The 19,871-nt window shown below is 28.6% G+C and overlaps 1 protein-coding gene across 1 annotated transcript in view; it reads left to right on the plus strand.

Moving 5' to 3' along the window:
• The window catches only part of LOC129957695 (E3 ubiquitin-protein ligase HERC2-like), a 169,474-nt gene that overhangs the window by 83,320 nt on the left and 66,283 nt on the right, over window positions 1–19,871 (plus strand). The window contains exons 41-51 of the mRNA XM_056070153.1: window positions 763–1,037; window positions 3,947–4,232; window positions 5,734–5,927; window positions 8,481–8,627; window positions 10,917–11,148; window positions 15,306–15,417; window positions 15,500–15,636; window positions 15,753–15,901; window positions 16,775–16,972; window positions 17,546–17,827; window positions 18,092–18,173. Of these exons, the coding sequence (XP_055926128.1) occupies window positions 763–1,037; window positions 3,947–4,232; window positions 5,734–5,927; window positions 8,481–8,627; window positions 10,917–11,148; window positions 15,306–15,417; window positions 15,500–15,636; window positions 15,753–15,901; window positions 16,775–16,972; window positions 17,546–17,827; window positions 18,092–18,173 (2,094 nt within the window). The remainder of the gene's footprint in view (window positions 1–762; window positions 1,038–3,946; window positions 4,233–5,733; window positions 5,928–8,480; window positions 8,628–10,916; window positions 11,149–15,305; window positions 15,418–15,499; window positions 15,637–15,752; window positions 15,902–16,774; window positions 16,973–17,545; window positions 17,828–18,091; window positions 18,174–19,871) is intronic.

Here is a 19,871-nt window from a genome sequence, read left to right on the forward strand (position 1 = left end):
AAGAAAGTATGTCTTTTTACATACTGTTAATATTGCTTCCATGCACAGCTGATTTCAATTTAAGGAAAAAAGTTTTACACATGGTTTAGCTACCTGGCTTTGGCGAGGCTATTTGCCCGCATAGCAGCGACTTTGGTGACAAAAACAAAAATTTAAAAAAATGCTGGAATTTTGGCGTAACTCAATTGGGTCAAAGATTCGACATCCTTTACCTTGTCGCGTACCGCGGTGGCCTAGTAGTAAGGTCTCGGCTTCGGAACCGGAGGGTGTCAGGCTCGAAACCCGATTCCATCGAAGAACTGCCATGTAAGCGGGTCTGGTGTACATTAAATCCGTTGGGGCCAAACGTCCTACCGCTGACCGTGATGTCCTTGCCATCTGACCGCGGTTCAAAATTACGAGGTCCATTCCAAAAAAGTCGTAGTGTTGCATTAAAACAGGACGTTAATATAACTAAACTAACTAAAAAAACTACAAAGAGCCACGAGACAAAGAATTCTCCCCCTCATATCATTGACTGCATTGGCGCCTCTATGAGGAGCTGGTGAATGAGGGGGCGTCAGTTTACAATCTTATCACACGATTCAATCTCTTGGACTTGGTTTGAATTGGTGTTCAGTCCAAGGGGGATAAGCAACTACAACAACAACTTAATATTTAATGACAACTTGTGCCATAATTTTAGCGTGGCAAAACTGGTGCCGTGCCAACATAAAAAGTATTTCACACGCTTATTTGCTCGTAATTATTTCTGTATTTCAGGTATAAACAGGAGTTACCTGCATCAACAATATTCCCATCTATATCTGATAAAAGCTGTCCGTGTGTTGTTTGGAAACCAGCGCTACTTCCACAAAGTGATGATTCGAACTCTTCGCTTGAATTACGCCTCAAATAATTCCATAGTCACCCTTCTTGCTGCTTCTCAGAAAGGAAATGGAGAATTTGTTGATAATCCTCTTCTACTTCAATATTTAATGTCTGCAGCTAGCCAACCTTCTTTGTTAAAGCCTATCTTTACATGGGAGGAAATTGAAGTAAGTTAGAGCTATTTTGTAAAATTTTCAATTTAAATCTGTGTTCCCTTCCACAGTTTTGTAATGATGTCTTTACTTATTTCTAATTATATGGAGGTAGCTCTTTTTTTAAATACTGGAACAGGGACTCCTAATTTTTTTTAATTTTGTACTGTTTGAATACTATTCAAAAATAACAGTGATCAAAAAGCATTCGGAGTGATGGCATAAAAGTTATCTATAATAAGCTTGAATAAGCTGGTTCAAATGAAAAAATTAACTATTTAGTTATGAAAAAACCTTCATTAAAATCGTTGTTGTACTTCAGTATGTGTGTGCAAAATTTGGAGAGCTTTTAATGTAATGAATGCTTACAGTTAATCTTTAAATTATCATATGTCAAGTCAGGCATACACTAGAAAAAAAATATATTTAATATAAGTATATATTAAACAAGGTCCCAGCCTACCTGAAAATAAATACATTTCATATACAGGATATCCTGGAAAAGTGGAACAAGTGTTTATTTTCTTTATTATTTCAGTTAGATATGTACTTCCATTTGCAAAATATCATTATAAGGCACCCAAATGTAGGAAAGAATTTTGGTCTCTATAGAAAATAATTATAAAAATTTTTAACACATTACACTTTTCACAACCCCCATAAAAAAAAATGTTAATTTGTAAAATATTTCTCTTGCACTTATTTATAAGAACACAAACTTTTATGTGTTTATCTGTAAAGGTTTCTGTAAAGATATTAAAAAGCAAATTTGTTGATTTAGACTATTTATCCATATCTCTGACAGGGGTTTGAACAAAGTTTTTGCTGTAATTTTCAGGGATAATATTAATTTTCTTGAAGGTTATTTAAAACGCAAAATCAAGAAATAAAGCCACATTTATTAACTTTGATTAATTTTTTTTAAAATAGCACATTAATTGAAATGCTTAAAAACTTCTTCAAAATGAATACCTTCAACAACTATATAAAGTTGCATTCTTTAAGCAGTACTTGAACTTATGTGTTTGAGTTTATTACTTGTAACTTAAAGACAGGCTTTTTGAATTTGTTGACAAAGATGGAAAGTGTATACTTACTACCATAGGCTATTCATCCATAAATTAGATATGATATCAATGAAATTCAAAATAACTGAATGTATATTGGTCACCATTCAGCATATTGTTGTACAAAATGGAACTAACCAATGAATTAAAATACTGCACCACACCTTTAGAGAAATTTGCCACTAATGATGTACCTCTTATATGAAAAATATTGCTTTACCATTTCAGAAGTAATCGTATTGATGTTAATGTTCCTATCCTGATTAAAGAATTTTGTCTGTTCAAACTGCATTTCTCAAAAAAGAAGAATTTGATTTTACCTACAATAAAATTGAATCTAAAATTTTGGGTGTAGATCGTGTTGTTGTCTATGTGATTATTGTATGTGGACTCCATGAATATTGTATGGATGCCTGTTATTACATTAAAATATTCACTACTCTGCTGGCTTTAGAATGCTGAGCTCTAGACTGACTTTTCGTATATTAGCATGAGAGTAACCTAAGCCAAAATGTCAATTTCGGCATCTCATCTATGACACTTCATCCTCTCCGGAAAAAAGAAAAATATTATAGTGCACAAGCGTTAAAGTGCTTTATGAACATATTTCCTAGAAAGATGCTAAAAATTCAGAAAATGTTATTTGTTTTCTTTTACAACTAGGTTGCCTTTAAAATAAATTGTCAACATATCGAAATGGTTTTTGTTATTGAAATATGTCATTCTTTTAGAAAGCACACAAGTGCGAGCAAAGAATTTTATTTTCTTGCTCTGCATTCCGGCACTTGTCTGAGATACTTAAAATGTTCAGTTTCTCTTCTTCTTTATGTAGTTCTTACTGGTGACAACTGCCGATTAATCAAAGTAAACAACATTATTTGTGATTAACAAATTTCTTTGAAATCGTCATGCTCATATGAAGTACTACTTGGCAGATATTTCATATGATAGATTTTCTGTTTTAAATAAATTTGCATTTCTGAAATAAATATTTTCATCTACATTTATGATTAGTCCCTCTAAATTTAAACATATGCATATCTTTGCAAAATGTTTTGTAGAAATGTGAAACTTTGTGTGTGTGTATAGATGAATAGATAAATGGTAAAAAAATATATATTCATTGATGGTTTTTCGCTATGATTGTCATATAAAAATCTAATTTATATAATTGTTTTTCTTTTTTCTAGATGCCAAAGTGTTTTCATATAATTACTCATCTTATTTAAGGTAATTTTGTAACTGGAAGTATAGGTCTTGGTGCAATATTTAGGGAAATAAATGCTTGATCCACTTTTTTGGGGGAGGCAGCATGTTTATATAGATAGATATATAGAAGATTTATATAAATTATTGTAATGCACAATAATTATATATGCAGCTTTATTTTTGTTTAAAATGAGAAAATATATTGCACCTTAGAATTTTAACATTTCATATAGTATCTTGACAAATTATAGACTGTAGTAATCAGTTTTTAAAAATGTTTTAAAGTTAATTTTCCATAAGCATTTTCTTAATCCGTGTGCCTTCGGGCATATTGGAGTGTCAGCGATATGACTTCCATAAGCATTTTTTCAAGAATCATGATAATGTAAATAAACATTGTGTGTGATAGCTTTAAAATGTGTTTTTGTATTATGGGATATGAAGATAACCATTTTGAACAGCAAATTTAAATTTTCATTGATTAGTAAAATCAAGTAGTGAAGTATTTATTCTATAAACATTTATTTATTCACTTTTGAACTTGCACTGCAAAACTACTTAAATGACATGATACTTGTTAAAATATCAATGGTATTCTGTATGATAATTTTCACAATACTAATTTTTATTCTGATATCCTATTTGTAGGCTTCTGCTTTAGCTGTCTCACAGTATCTACTGTCAGTATCAACTCTACCTCCCACTTCACATGTAAAAGAAAGTCGTGTGAGCAGTCCGTTATCTGAACCCACTGGGAGCACAATGAGTATGGATTCAGGTCAACTCCATCCTGTTATAAATCCTGTTAGCAGACAGCGAAGAACGAGACCTAAATATCCTTCTGGATATTGTGCCACTGATCCTCAAGAAATCCAGCTTTTTACTGAAATGGGGTTCTCCAGAAGGAATATTGAAATGGCCTTTAGAGCCTTAGGTAATCTTGCATTGGTTGTTTTATCATATAAGTGATAATGAACTAATTGTTCAAACTTTTTAAGATGCTTTTTATCTTTGTAAAATTATTTTTTAAATGTTAATGTTTTATTGTGAAAATGGAACATGTTATTATAAGCAGAACTGATACTGCCTAATTTTTTTTAAAAAAGCTTTTTTTATCTTTTCATTTTTTTTTTTTTTTTTTTTTTTTTTTAGTGCAGCATGAAAAATTCCATTTTACAGAATGTATTAAATATCATATTTGGACTTTTAACGATCTAATACAGTAGTGGATGAAATATAAACGAGATTCTGAAAACACATTTGATGAAATGTTATGAATAAATTAAGATGTTATTTTTTTACATTTCATAATTAAATATCTATCTTTTATTAAAAGCTTTTTCTTCCTATTTAATTAAAAGAAGTCAGAAAATAGCTCAAAACTACTCATGCACAAATTCCTCTACTTCTTCATTATCTTTCTCCTTCTAACCCTTTTTTGAGACTATTCAAACAAATGATAATCCGTACGTGCTAAATCTTGGCTGTATGGAGGATGTGCAAGTGTTGCCGAATGAAAGCTGAAATTTAATTTTTCTTATGTGGCACTATTGTATGAGTTTTGCATTCTTCAGAACAATGAGGATGGAAATAGAACATCTTTTGGATTCGCATGCTTCTTTAATCTTTCTCCGAATTTCACACAGTACCATATGAAATGAATGTTGTTCACGAGAGAAAATTAACCTATTCAACATCTTTTCCATTAGAAAAACATTTTCCCATCTGTAATTTTTATTGAGTAATGTTTATGAGCCATATTTTCAATTTCTTCATGACTATTTTTAAACACACACATCTTAATTGGATGTCATTACCCATTCAAGCTCTCCCAAATTGCCATAAATTTTTATTTGTTAGTAATTTGATAATTATTGGCTTTTCACTCAGTACTTTGTGTTCAAGCATTGTGCAAGTGAATAAATAAATTATGTGTGAAACAGTAAGTGACTAAATAAGTGAATGTACAAAAAGAACTTTTAACAACTGATCATGGTTGCTGTAGTAGCAACATGCATTAAAATCGCCTGCTTCTGTAAAAAGTGCATTATTTGTTGTTAATATGCAATTGATTAAAAGTTCCAAAATTCAAATCCTTTAATTTATTACTTGTTTTGTTATCTAGTTATTTCAAGAAATAACAAATGATGATAACAGTGGCAAGTTGAAATACATTATGGTATTATAATTTACCTAATTATATTTTAGATGATAATTTGCACGTATATGTAAATTCAGTGGATAATTATAAAAAGGTATTTTGAAGAATGATACTAAATTTGGTCCTATAAACTAATAATGCCCACATCCATTGTTTTAATGGTTATTGAATATAAATTTTTACACTGTGAGCACATGTTTGTAAAATTATTTTTATGTCAAAAAAGTTTAATTAATTTATTTTTTATATTTAAAAATTCATTCCACTCTTTTAGGTAGCTATTTGAATTCTGAGTTGGATTTCTCTAGTAAGCTTGAAGTAGTGGTCAGCTGGCTTTTAGAACATGAAGATGAAATTGCTGATGTTTCAGATGATGATAGTTCAACATCTTTTGAGGCCTACACAGATTCGGATTCTTTTACGGCTGATGATGAAAATGATGCCATGAAAGCATTTTGTCCTAAAGTTGTGAGTGTTGCCGAAATAAAATATTTTCTCGGAGAAATTTTGAATGGTTAAAATGCCAATTTTTCAACAACACATTTATTTCCTTTTAAGATATATATATATATATATATGTGTGTGTGTGTGTGTGAAAAATTATTTGTTGTGTTATTTTTCCATCATCATGAATTCATATTCATTTTTACTTCCTCATGTGTATGAAATATACAAAAAGTAAATATTGTAATCTTTGAAATGTTCCAGTTAGAGATTTTAATGAATTTGACTTCTCTGAATCTGAAAGAAACTGTTTTAGAACTATGTCTAAATAGACATAGAACTCTGTCTATGCCTGTGAATATAATAATTCAAAAACATTTTGAGTTAGTTACACGGAATTAGGTATGTGGTCATTACACCAAATTTGTAGATTTCAATAAAATTTCCTGTGAAATTCAATCAGAGGATGTTTATTTGCCCACTTCTCTGAATGCAAATGGTTAAAATGCCAATAAATAAAAAAAATAATAAATAAATTGATAAAATTCAATATACTTATAAATAAAATTAATACTGGATAATACTGCTGGATAAAATTCAGTATACTTGCTGTGTCAATCTGTATCTTGTGCTGTGTGAATCTGTATTTTGACAAGTATGTGAATTCTATAACTGAAAATGCAGTGCTTAAAATAAATACAATATGTAATTTGTGACTACAGTTGTAATTCCATATCAAATTTTGGTCTCAGTCAGTCAGAAAAAGAATGCTCAAAATGTGCATTCAGTTTCCTGGTATTTTGTATTAACTATAATTTAGCAATTAACTGGGGGAATAAAACACCCACACTAAAAATTGCATACTAATATACTGTTTTACAACTTATATTACTATAATTATATCTAATATTATGTTTTCATAACTATTGTTTGGCAATGCAAGCTGTTAATAATACATAAGTATATTAAAAAGTAAGCAAAAAAGTTTTGGGGGGACTTTTCCTTTGATTTTTAAACAAATAATGTTTAAAGGCTGCTATACTGTTTGCAAACTGCATATAAGCTAGAAAACTTGTTCAAAACATTCTACAAGGCCAGCATTTAACCCTTTAACCATATTTGGGTACTGTGAGGGAGAATGATCTTACTAAAAAGGGGTTATAATTGTATTCAAATGTTTTATCAAAAATAAACAATGTAACATTTTTCCTTAATAATTCCAGAGTATTTGAAAATCTTTAGAATCTAGTAAATAAGTTTTTCAGTTATCTCTTTTTTCCCCCTCTCTAATGTTAACCTTTTGCATTTGTGTGTCTCACCATTTGAAAGTGTCATTTCATTCATGATGACAACCCATTTCATTCTTGTTAGATAAGGATTATTATAAATGTTATATTGTTGCAAGAACTCTTGCATTAATTTTTAGGATTTATAAGAAGCTTATAACTAAACTTTTCATCATCTTAAGTGCTACTCTTTACATTCACATATGTAAATAATTATGCATTTTATTACTTTTAGTAATAAAATGATTTAGTTTTTTGTAAAGAGTTAATAATCTTGTAAAGATATTTTTAAGTTATTTTGCATCAATACTTTTCATTGTTTTTTATCATTCCATTTATTTACATACATATTGCTGCAATATTAAATTTATATATTGTTTATATTATCATTGCTAAAATTAATAATAATTTTTGTAATGAAATAAAAATAGATGATTCAGTCTTAAAACATTTCATTCCTTGTTATTTTGAACTAGAAGTTCGAATCTCGTTTCATGTTATAATTTTTTAATTATCAGTAAATGTTGAGTTAAAGTGTTTTAGGAATTTAAAATATTGTACCAAACTCTGTAAATTGAAAGGAATTTGTTTCTTGGCTATGTTTTTAGCCCTAAATTTGGTGATTTGCTATCATGAAATTTCTATTCTTTTCTGGGAAATTTGTGTGACTTTTGAGAGTAATAAAAGCCTTATTACAATCATTGATAAAGAATACTAATGTTAATAAAGGTTAATGCTATGCTTTCAAGTTGCAAATGTGATACGCGATCGACAGAATTTCGGAATATAGACTAGAATCTAAGCAGATTTGCTGCATAAAGTCTTCAATTGCTTTCCCCCCCCCCTCATAATATGAATGTGAGTTTGTGCATTATTTCCTTAGTCTGTTAAAGACTGGATTATTTTTAACTGTAAATATTTATAAATAACTACTGTAAATAAATTTCTGTTTGGGCCTTTTAATGAAAATCTATTCAATCCACAACCCATCCATAGAATGGAAGTAATTTATATATATATAAAAATAAATTTAAAAACTATAAATCTTAAAAGTATTCAAACTTAAATTTTCTTTATTTTTATGCTTTTAATAAAGTTTTTATTATTAAGTTAATTTTTAATAAGTTTTTAGTTATTGAACACAAATTTTTCAAAATAATACAGAAAGTTGGTGATTAAAAATGTATAATTTTTATAATAACTCTTTTGAATCTTTATTTCTATATAATAATTAATTTTTAAATTCCAGAAGCAATTTTTTTCTGCCTTAATTATTGTTTCACTTGTATAGGAGAATGTATTTTATAATCGAGGAGATTTCCATAATGAACTGGATTACAATTTCTATATGGCTGAAAATTTACATCTGGGCAGTTTGGTTCGCTGCTGCATGGAATTTCAAGACATCAAGAAAGGAGATATTGGTGTTGTAGTTCATGTATGTTTTTTACATGTCTTTTGTATTCAAAATGTGCAATTAATCTTTTCAATCGGCATTTCCTATCATTTAAATCTTTTTTTTTTCTTTTTAGTTTAAAAGTTTGTCATAAAAAGATGTGTTTATTTTCAACTTTCAAAAATCTATCTATATAAAACACTAACATGCATGGAACCGAAATTGCTCTTATTACTTATTACAACATGGCAGCAATGAAATGTAAACATATTGATGTGCAAAAGTTTCAGCAAACTGCTTTAGCGAGCATTTTTACAGCTGTACTTAATTCAATACTTCATTAATTGGGTAAAATTATTATATTATAAATGCCATTTACAATGTCAAACACTTAATTCAATTAGAAAAATGTAAAAGAAATTAAGAAATAAACTTTAATTGAAAAGTTTAATAATCAAGAATGAAAAGAGGTGTAACCATTACTATGGATACTCACTATGACTTATCTGCAAGAAATAAATGACCCTTGTTGAGATATTTCAGTTCTTGTGAAATATCTCAACTCAACTGTTGAGACTCGTTCTTGTTGACTCTGAACTGAGTAAGGAAAATTCAAACATTTTTGCTATTGTTTACATACTTACCCCATTCTGATACTAGAAATATTTCAGAGAATATTTTCTATTTTATGTACATTTATATAAAAAAATACAGAAATTTTTGGATGGTTTCCAAGTATGGATATATTATATCATTTCCTGCAGAATGAGCTAAAAATATCATGCAACTGAATAGTCAAAATAGATTTCAAACAATTAATATACATAAAATGTATGCATGTAACAGATGATCGATGTCCTGTCATGCGGAAGGCCAAATCACAATAAGGTACTGGCTCACAGATTTTTTCTGGTATCATGTTCAGATTCCTTGTGAATTTTTCATTGAATGGGGAATATCCCATTTGTGGTGTAGTGCTCCACTACATGGAACATCTAACTTTGTTCGCTTGTAAAATCATTAAATTCAACTATAAATGGAAAGAAGAAAAAAAATTTAAAGAATCACTTTTAACCTTCATTCTTAATAATAGATGGCACTTTAAATCCAATTGATCTATCATTTTCAGATATTCAGCATATTATGTAAAAGCCTATTTTTTTTTAAAGGAATTTTGCTAATTTTTCTGGTAAAAAATAATTGTTAGAAAAATAATTACAATGTTATTTTGTTGGCTCTATCTTAAACTATTTATTCTATTTATTTTTAAATTTTTCATAGAGAAATCATATGTATAATCGTTGGATAAAATTAGATGTTCCATCAGCTGGTACACTATGCTAGAAAGTGAACATCTGTGTCTTCATTTCCTTCGTGGAAAATGAACTCAATTCAAGGAATATTATTTGAGAGGATCAGAATTCTTGGGAAAGATCAACTCTTAATATGGGTCTAAAGTTTTTTTTTTTTTTTTTTTTTTGGGGGGGGGGGGTTCTTTCTTTCTTTTTTAATCTGTAGCATTTGCAATCTTTATTTAAAGCTGAACACAGTTTTCTGTGTTTTGAGTTTCACTAACGTTCATTTTATATAATAGTGTAAATATTTTTAATTACATATATATTATAGCTTATTTTTTATTTTAAATAGAACTATAGGGTTTTTGTAAATTAATTGTATTAAAAAAGGCGCAGGGAGATCAACTAAATTTTTCCAAAACACCAAAAATACTTCAAAAATTGCCCTTCAATAGTGAATCGGAGCAAGCCTCCTTGTGATGCAGCTTGGATCATATATAGACACTACACAGGTATAACGTAGTGCTTTTTTTAAGTCAAATTCTAGAGATTTTATATACTTTTGTACTTCATTCACTTAATCACACTTTCCAGAGCTCTAGAGACCCAGTGCTCCAGTTGATGGAACACCCCCAAATCAAAATGATAAGTACACGAAATTTAACCTGAATACTCCTGTAGGCTTAAATAGGTTATCTACAAAATTTTTTATGTGAATTCAAAATTTGAAGGGTAGTATGCACAAAGGGTTAGGGGGGGAATAAATCTCAAGTTCTAAAAAATGCAGTGGCAAAGGCACTTTAGGAAGTGATAAATGGTGTAGCTTATATTTACATCTTTGAAGACAAAATTGTATTGTTAAGGCAGTTACTTTGATAGAAACATCAAATAAGCAAGTTCTATTTGTATTCTTACTTCAATAATAAAACGAATTCTGGAACTTTCTGAACATAATAGTTGAGTTATATAAGGATATGTCAATATAATTTTATTTAAAATTATTAATAAATTTAAAATACATACTATTATCTTATAGGCCGATCCTGGAAGTTATAATGTGCGAGTTGAATGGAAGCGTATGGGTAAGACGTATTGGATGAGATATAAATTTCTTGAATTACTGCATCCATTGCTTCAAGTAGATCAATCAGCTGCTTCTATGCAATGTTGCCTTGAAGTTGGTGATCAGGTTAGAGTGAAGTCAACTGTAAACACTCCCTTTTATAAATGGGGTAGCATAACACATGAATCAATAGGAATAGTTAGAGGTAAGTTTTGTAAGAATGGAATCAGTCTAATAGTCTTAATAATTTACATTATACATGTGGTATTAAAGAAAACATCCATCCTAGGATTTATATGCTTCTATTTCACCAATACTTTTTCAACTAGAAAAGATATGTCCTAATTTCCTTTTAGATAAAATGTGATTTGAACCTCTAATCCTAAACATTGTGAACATGATGATTTAAGTGTGATTATTATGTGCGTGTTTGGAATTATATTGTGTGCATTTAGGTGTGATTCATGAATCTTAATTTTATTTTTTAAGTGTGCTCTTTAATATAATCATCTACACAAATAATTTAGTAAAATCATTACAACATATATGTATAAATGTAGTTACATACATAGTGAAAAACTGTGTTGTAAAATATATTTAAAATATTTTCAAAAATTTATTTAAATTAGGAAATTAATATCAATGAAAAACTAATTTTTAAAATTCTAAAACTGTGAAAAAATTGTTTCTATTAATAATATGCGCTGAAATTATTAGGGGGGGGGGGAAGGATCTCTAAATTTTGATTAATTTTAAAGTCTAATTAAAATTTTGAAAATCCCTTTCTTGGTGTGCATTTACTATTCAAGAAGTACTACCTGCTAAAAAGAATAGCTCCATGCTCGCTTATTTTCTCTATTGAGAATCTTGAATTTTTTCCCCCATTATGTAAGTAGCATGATGCATTTTACAGATCGTGTTCTTACCTCTAAATTTTATCATGTTAGGGAAAGTATTGTTATGTTATGCAATGATATATCCAAGTTCTGTGACTTATTCTGTAGAGATCAAAAGATCATAGCATTGATTTGTGTTTATAATGATAGTGACTAGTAAAATTGACTACCGAATATAAAATGACAATATTATATTAATATTAGGAGTCTTTCATTTCATTTTTAAATTCTTCAATCAAATCAGTTTATACAGTTAATGAAAAATTCTGTAAAAAAATTCTTATGACAATATTATTTATTATATTGATTTTTCAAGATTGGAAGGCATTATTGTGGTAAACATGCCTCTGTAGTAGATTTTATTTTGGTACAGATTAGTTTTGTAACTTTTTAATATTCTTAGGTCTTTTACATTTTATTGGAAATCTCATTTATAAAGTAACTTTATCTCACTTTTATATTTTATTATTATGTAAGTGGTGTATTTTACTGATTTATGTTCTTGGAGTATTTTCAGTCATTACTTTAAGATTTTTTGATAGCATTTTCCGTAAGAAATATTAATATATACAAAATTCAGTTGTTATGTTTGATACATGTAATACATGAAGCATACATAATATTTCAGTATTAGATGAAGACGTATTTTAATATAGATTGTAATTATTTTTTCTATATTTATTTTCTTATTTGTAAATAAATGCCTTTAGTAATTATCTAATTTGCAGGGATTAATGTTGTAAAACTTTTAATAAAAATTTTTACATGATTTGTCATAATGGCATCTTTAGAAAATTTCTTTACATTTTCAAATTTTGATGACTGTATAATTCATATTTGGAGCTTTATAGTATTCTTTCATTTTACTATGTATTTCACATATTTTTTATCATCTTTTCTAAAATTCATTAAAAAATAAATACTTTAATAAAGTAACCTAATATCTTTTATAAAATTTGGCATTTGATTCATTTCAATTGTATTTGAAATATAAATATAAATCCTTTACAGATTCTTTTCTGAAATCTGTTTTGTCAATAATTATTTGCATTAAAAATGAAAATGAAAAAAATATCTCCAACTTTAATAGTGAATCTTATCAGTAGATTTGGTCGCCTTTCAGATTTTTTTTGTTTTTGTTTTATATTATTGTTTGTGATACTTTTAATATTGGTTCAGAATTCTTATGATAATTGTTGAAAAATATGCTTGAATTATTTTTAAAAATTTGATTAGGTATAGAAAAAATATTTATGCAGCAAAAACATTGACATCGTTGAGAAGATAATTTTTTGAATTTAAAGATGATGTAAAAATTATTTTTATACTGTAATATTTTTGCAAGCTATCACAAAGAAATAGCAAAATTAATTTCATTGAAAAATAATTTTTAATAAACATTTTAATTAATTTTTTTTTTTTTAACCCAGCTCCAAGGTGCACATTTTGAGTCTTAAAAATATATTTTTTGGTTATCCAAGTTTCATACCTCTAGGTTAATGATCTAACTTGTAGAGTACCAAGACACTCACACATGCACAAGCACACATTTATCTTTATTATAAATAATGATTAACATAATTTAGGTCTTTTATTATATTTATCAAAAATTTCTTCCGTGTTATTTATTTTATAGTTTTTTTATACTAAAAAAAGAAAGTTTTTGTATGCATTCCTGCAATACAGACAAATTTTAACCACTTATAACCATGAAATTTGGTATACAAGTATTCATAAGGGGAATTCAATGCATCTCATAAGTCAAATGTAATCAGTGCATCATTAAAGACAAATAATTATGCTAAAGAAATTTGTTTAGTACCCATAGTATAATTTACTGAATTTTACAAATTATTTATGTCATTCCCCCAAAATTTTAAGATTTAAAACTGAAATTCTTGCATCCAACATTATAATTCTTTTATATTTTTGAAATTTTTGATGTTATTGTGCGAACATTTCTTTCTAATTTAAAAAAAAAACAATCAAAATGCTTTTTTAATTAATTTTAATTAATCTTTTCGTGATAATTTCAAAGTTTTTTTGTGATCTGCAGCAGAAATGTATATATGTAAAAAAAAAAGTTTTACTTCTTTCCTGCTTTGACCTGGAGCCAAATCTGGAAATTAAGAATTATGACAATCATTTTTATATTAGATTGTAATTACATCACTGGTAACATTATTTCTCTATTTACTGGAGCAACTTTATTTTATTTTTATTTTCGTCATTTGCAGTTCAAGTAATATCATTACCACAAATAAATGCGTAAAATAACCTTTTCTTCTACTTTGTTTTTAGAGCTATATATTATGTTGTTATTGCTTTAATTTAACTGACATGCATCATATCACAGACAGTGCTATGCTGGTTTTATTAGTTATTAATATTCGTTACTGTATAGATTTTTAAATACATAATAAATTTTTCTAGATGGAAAAAAATATGCTATAATATATATAAATAGTAATAAAATAATATAGTAAAAAAATTTCATATATGTTTATTTTGATTTCTTTGAATTTTTTGAATAATTAAAAATATTTAATGTAATTGAGAATTAAATTTTCTTGCCATTAAATTCTACATAAAGTGGTACAGTGAATATATATATTTATGGTCTTATAATATCAATATAAAATACCAAAAAATACTTAATTTTAAAATTTGCATTTTATAATATCTAATTATTTCTATCTGTCAATAACAAATCACAGCATTTGCTAGTGACAAATTACTTAGCTCTTACATTATTTCACTTACTTTTAATAGCTTACTCACAGGCATTGGGGTTGGGGGATTAAGATTTAACATAGATGAACAAATAAAGTTAAGGGCAAATCTATTGTATCAAAATTATGAGACAAAATTTTAAGGCCTGAAACTGAATTTGAAGCAAAATTTGAAGATTTTAAATCTGTGGAAGAAAATCTCTTTTGGCTTTCTTTGATTTTCTCTGTAAATATAGAGTCAGTTTACATGACGATTCAAATAAACAAAATCTCCAATGCATTTCAGACTTAAAGGTGGAATTCAGTGAATATGGGATAATATTTATGAATACTTGTCAGTTGGGTTTATAAACACTCAAAAATTAGCTTATGAAATTATTTTCATATATGGAAATGATTCCTTTGTCCTTGAATTTATTATATAGATGTAAGTAATAATTTTCTATTATAAATACAAATAAGTCTCTTATTGCATCCAGAATTATTGATATTTACCTTGAATCGGTTTCAAAAGTAATTGTAAGCAAAATATGTTTCTCTAAAAAGTGAAAGTTTTTTTCAAAGGTCCTCATAATTTTGATTTCATTTCCTTGATCCATGTTATCTCTGTTTGACTGTTATAAAAGGATGGCGCAAGTCAGACAAAAAAAATTTTAATATTAAATGTTAAATATTTAGCATAATTATTTTGTCCCTTAACTATATATATAATTTCTTCAATCTGTATATTATAGGTTTCAGATCTGAAGGGCAGAAAGTAATAGTTGATTTTCCTACTCAAATGGGCTGGAAAGGTTTAACTTCAGAATTGGAGAGGGTACCTGGATCACCTAATGTGAATATGATGTAAGTGATGATTATTATTAAAAATAATCTCAAAAGTTAGAGCATTTATAATTTTAAAAGATTGAATTCCATTTTCTTTCAGATGTGGTGGTTGTCAAACTTTATTGTTGAGAAGGTCATGGTATAAATGCAGAATTTGTCCAAATTTCAGTTTTTGCTCAAAATGCTTCAAATCTGATCGTGTTCATATGCATGAATTATATGCTGTAAAAGAATCAGGTATTATAAAATATTTCATTATAATTAAGTGCCTATTTTGAAATTGAAAATATTTATATGAATATATATTTACTATATATATATATACATATATAGTTGAATTTCCATTTCAATAGATCCTTGTCTATCTAAGCCAGTGAGTGGGTTTATTGAAGACTGGAGACGATGTGTAAAGAATGTAACAGTTTCTTCTAGAGAAAATTTGGCTTATCGTTTGACTGATGGATCCAAATATTTTTGGCAAAGTTCAGGAAAGCAGGGAAAAGTGTGTATAGTTTTTTTTTATATATTATATATATATAACATAGTTTATATAGTTATGCATAGTTATATACAAATATGCATTGGGAGAAAGAAAATAGTAAACAAGGTAAGAGTAAAAATATAAAAACAAAAATGTGAAAAATGAAAGATATACGTAGTAAAGAAAAGTGCATAAAAACATATGAAAAAAATGAGGAAGCTATAGCTTTTGTCTATTATAGCATTTGGGATATATATTAATTTAACTCCTAATTTTCTAATTTTTGTCTTAAATTAGCCCATGTTAACACTATTCTAAAATGGCTTATTTCTTGATTCAAATCCCACTTTTTTTCTGTAATTATTTCTAACATGCGCTCAAAAACTTTTTGTGGACCAGTTTTTTTTCCATGCTATGGGCAAAGAGATAAAAATCCTTAACTCCTACACATCTTTTTCAAATTGCCTTCACTAAGTCGACTCATGTCAAAGAAATCCCTGACAGAAACTCATAATAAACCGGAATTCCATTGTTGTCTCCTGATATAAACATATGCACTGCACCTTTGTTCCTGTGTAAAAAGTATGCCTCCTGTGCTAAAATAAAGTTTCTCTTTGTTTCGGCCACATAATTGCCAAACTTGTACAACCCATGCACAGACATTTATATATAAGTAATTGATTTACTGTGCATTATATTAAGATGCAAAATTTCGTTCATGTTGTCAGCACCCCTTTTTCCCAACTAATTATAATTATCTTCACAAATGTAAGCAAAATTCATACCATGTAAAAAAAATTGAGGTTACTGCATTGTTTATGCATAAGCTGTCAGAATTTCTTCATTATATTTAAAAGGAATTATTCTATTTAATGCATGTTTCTGATTTTCTAGCACTGGATCAGATTGGAAATGCATCCTGATGTTTTGATACATCATTTACACATGCTTGTTGATCCTTCTGATTCAAGTTATATGCCATCTTTAATTGTTGTGAATGGAGGACCTTCATTGGCTAGCATGAAGGAATTGCAAACAATTGTAGTTGGACAAAACAATACCACTGTAAATCTCCTGTGTGAACAGTCTGAGGTATGTAAATAAATTGCTAGTATTTAAACAAAAAAATGTATTGCTTAAAATTATCTATATAAATTTTGCCTATTAAAAAGAATAAATGTAAATAATTGGTGAAAATTTTCATTTTTTTGTTGCAGTCATATAAACTGTAATACCTGCATTCTAAAAAAAAAAAAAAAGTTCATTCTTAAAAAACGTATAGTTATCATTTGGAAGTTTTTTATTTAGTTTTTATTGTAATTACTACATTACTACTGAAATAAAATCATGATTTTATTATTTCATCTTTTCCGCAATCATATGTCCTTTAAAGCAAGGGTTTTCCAACTTTTAACGTTGCGATCCGCTTTTTAGATACTAGATCTATAACAACACTTTTCACTCTCAAATCAGTGAGTTTTTTGTTTTTTCTTCAAACAAATGATAATTCTCTGAAATAACATCTTTATTTGAGAATATGCAAGAAAGGTTTTGGAAAGACCACTCCTGCTGGTTTCATTATTTTACTTGCTAGTGATCATTTTTATATTTTTTTCTGGAGGAAAATGAATTCAAAACTAATAACATTATTATTCTCTCTTTAAGTACTATCAGTTCATTGAGATATGTATCAAGCAGTGCCGTAGTGGTGGAATCGATTGCAGAGTTCATGGATTGACCATTCTCGGAAGAAGAAAAACAGAAGCCGATGACTCTGGAACTTTCCCATATTTGGCTTCAGATGAAGATGTAGAAGCTGACAATGATACCCAAGGCACAAGTGGTTTAAAAAGTACCACTGGAGAAATGCTAAAAGATTTTGAAACTAAGGTTTATGTCTGGGGTTTAAATGACAAAGATCAACTTGGAGGATTAAGAGGCTCTAAAGTAAATATTATTTTAACATTTTGTCGTTAACTGTCTGAATTTGTATTTTCTTAATTAATAGAAACTGCTAAAATTTATTATGGTTATTAGATATAACCATAATTGTTTCGTGAAATATTTCAATTTATATTCATGAAATTATGTATATGAATATATTTTCATCAATTTATTTGCTTCTACATTTTTTATGAATACATTTCTTACTTTTACATTGTTTTTATTTAAGATAAAATATGTATTTATTCACTTTCCTTTTATTATTAGATCAAGCTTCCTGTTTTCTCAGAAACTTTGTCTGCTCTCAAACCTATTGCTATTGCTGGTGGATCCAAAAGTTTGTTTATAAGTATGTAATTATTCTTGTTCAATGTGATTTAAAGAGTTACGTGTGTGACAATATTTATCTACTGCTGAAGTTCATTTCCATTAGTTGGATATTATTAAAAACACACTATCTACCAATAAGTAATTGAACACCTGTGATAAAAAAGATTAACACAAATTATTCATTTTCAGTTGTTGCTAAAGCCTCTAACTGAGGCAATTACAACCTTAACCCTTTGGGGCATATTTTTCACAAGTATTTGGATGGTGGGTGGACTTCGGCTTGGAGAAGATACTTAGGTTTTTTCACTGATTTTGGATGGTAGCTGCAATCCTTAATTGGGCAATCTAACTCGTCCCAGAGGTTTTCTATAGGATTCAAGCCTGGGCTCTGGGCAGGTCAGTTCAGTCGATTCACCCCACTGTCATCATACCAATCTATGGTAGATCTCACAACATGACAAGTGGCATTGTCATCTTGAAAATAAGAATAATCCAACCTATAAAATGGCCACGGCGTAGGAAGCACATTGTTGTCTAGAATAGCGAAGTAGGAATCGGCATTGAGATTACCATAAAATTTAATCAAAGTCTCAATCTCCACCAAACTTTACTATAGGCACAATGCATTTTGGCAAAAAGCATTATCCATGCAATACGCCAAACTCAGACTCTGCCATCAGACTGGCAGACATTGAACCTTGATTCATTACTTCAGAGGATCCATTTCCACTCATCTACAGTCCAATTTCAACATGTTTTGCACCTCAAACAAGCAGTGAGGTTGGATTTTGTGATTAAAGGCTTATGGATGGCAACATGATCATGGAAACCAAACAAATGTGCTTCCTTGTTGATGGTACATATCGAGACAACAGTCCTAGAACTCCTTGTTGGAACTCCTGGAGTGTAACGGCCATTGGGTCATGCAATTTTTCCGAATTTCTTTGGACAGCATTCATCAGTCTCTATCCCTTAGTTTCGGGGGTCTGCAGGGTCGAAGCACATTCCGACCATCACCTCTTGTCTTCCACTTCTTAATCACAAAAGCCACTGAAACAGAATGTTTAACTCAATAGATATGCCCCTTAAGGATCAGCAACAATTACCCCTTTCTCGAAGTCAGACAGCTCTGAATTTCATGGCATCTTGCATGCAACTAATGCCAATGCTGTTTCCTATGCGATATTTAAGTACAGAATGCATGACATAGGTCAGGACTGCAGATATCCTCATTTGCATGAGTGTTCAAGTGCTTATTGATATAGTGTATATGGACTAATTAGGGCATAAAAGTAAAAAATCTTCTCTTGCATAAATCTCTTTAAAAACGTCTCTTGCATAAATCTCTTGAATTACCCTCTAAACTGGCAAAAAGCTTTTATGTTTTTGTAAAAAATTGTGTGAATTATTTGTTATGTATACTTTATTTATGTTAGAAACTCATTAGTTTGTGAAATAAAAGTTAAGTAATCAGCCGCTTAAAGATGTACAATGTACAAACCTCGCATAGCTTCTTAATGATATGGTATTAAAATTCAGAAATATCGTGAGCTTATTTTTCATTTAAGTGCAACTGAACTCCTTTCTGCAATAACTATTGTGCAATTTTAAACAGGGAAAATCGAACAAAAACATTTATCAAAAAGTATCTCATTTTACAAAGAACTTGACTGTATTTTTATATTTATTTTGTAGTTAGAATTATAAAGAAATATAG

Source organism: Argiope bruennichi, chromosome 11 (genome assembly GCF_947563725.1).
Source record: "Argiope bruennichi chromosome 11, qqArgBrue1.1, whole genome shotgun sequence".
Taxonomy (NCBI): domain Eukaryota; kingdom Metazoa; phylum Arthropoda; class Arachnida; order Araneae; family Araneidae; genus Argiope; species Argiope bruennichi.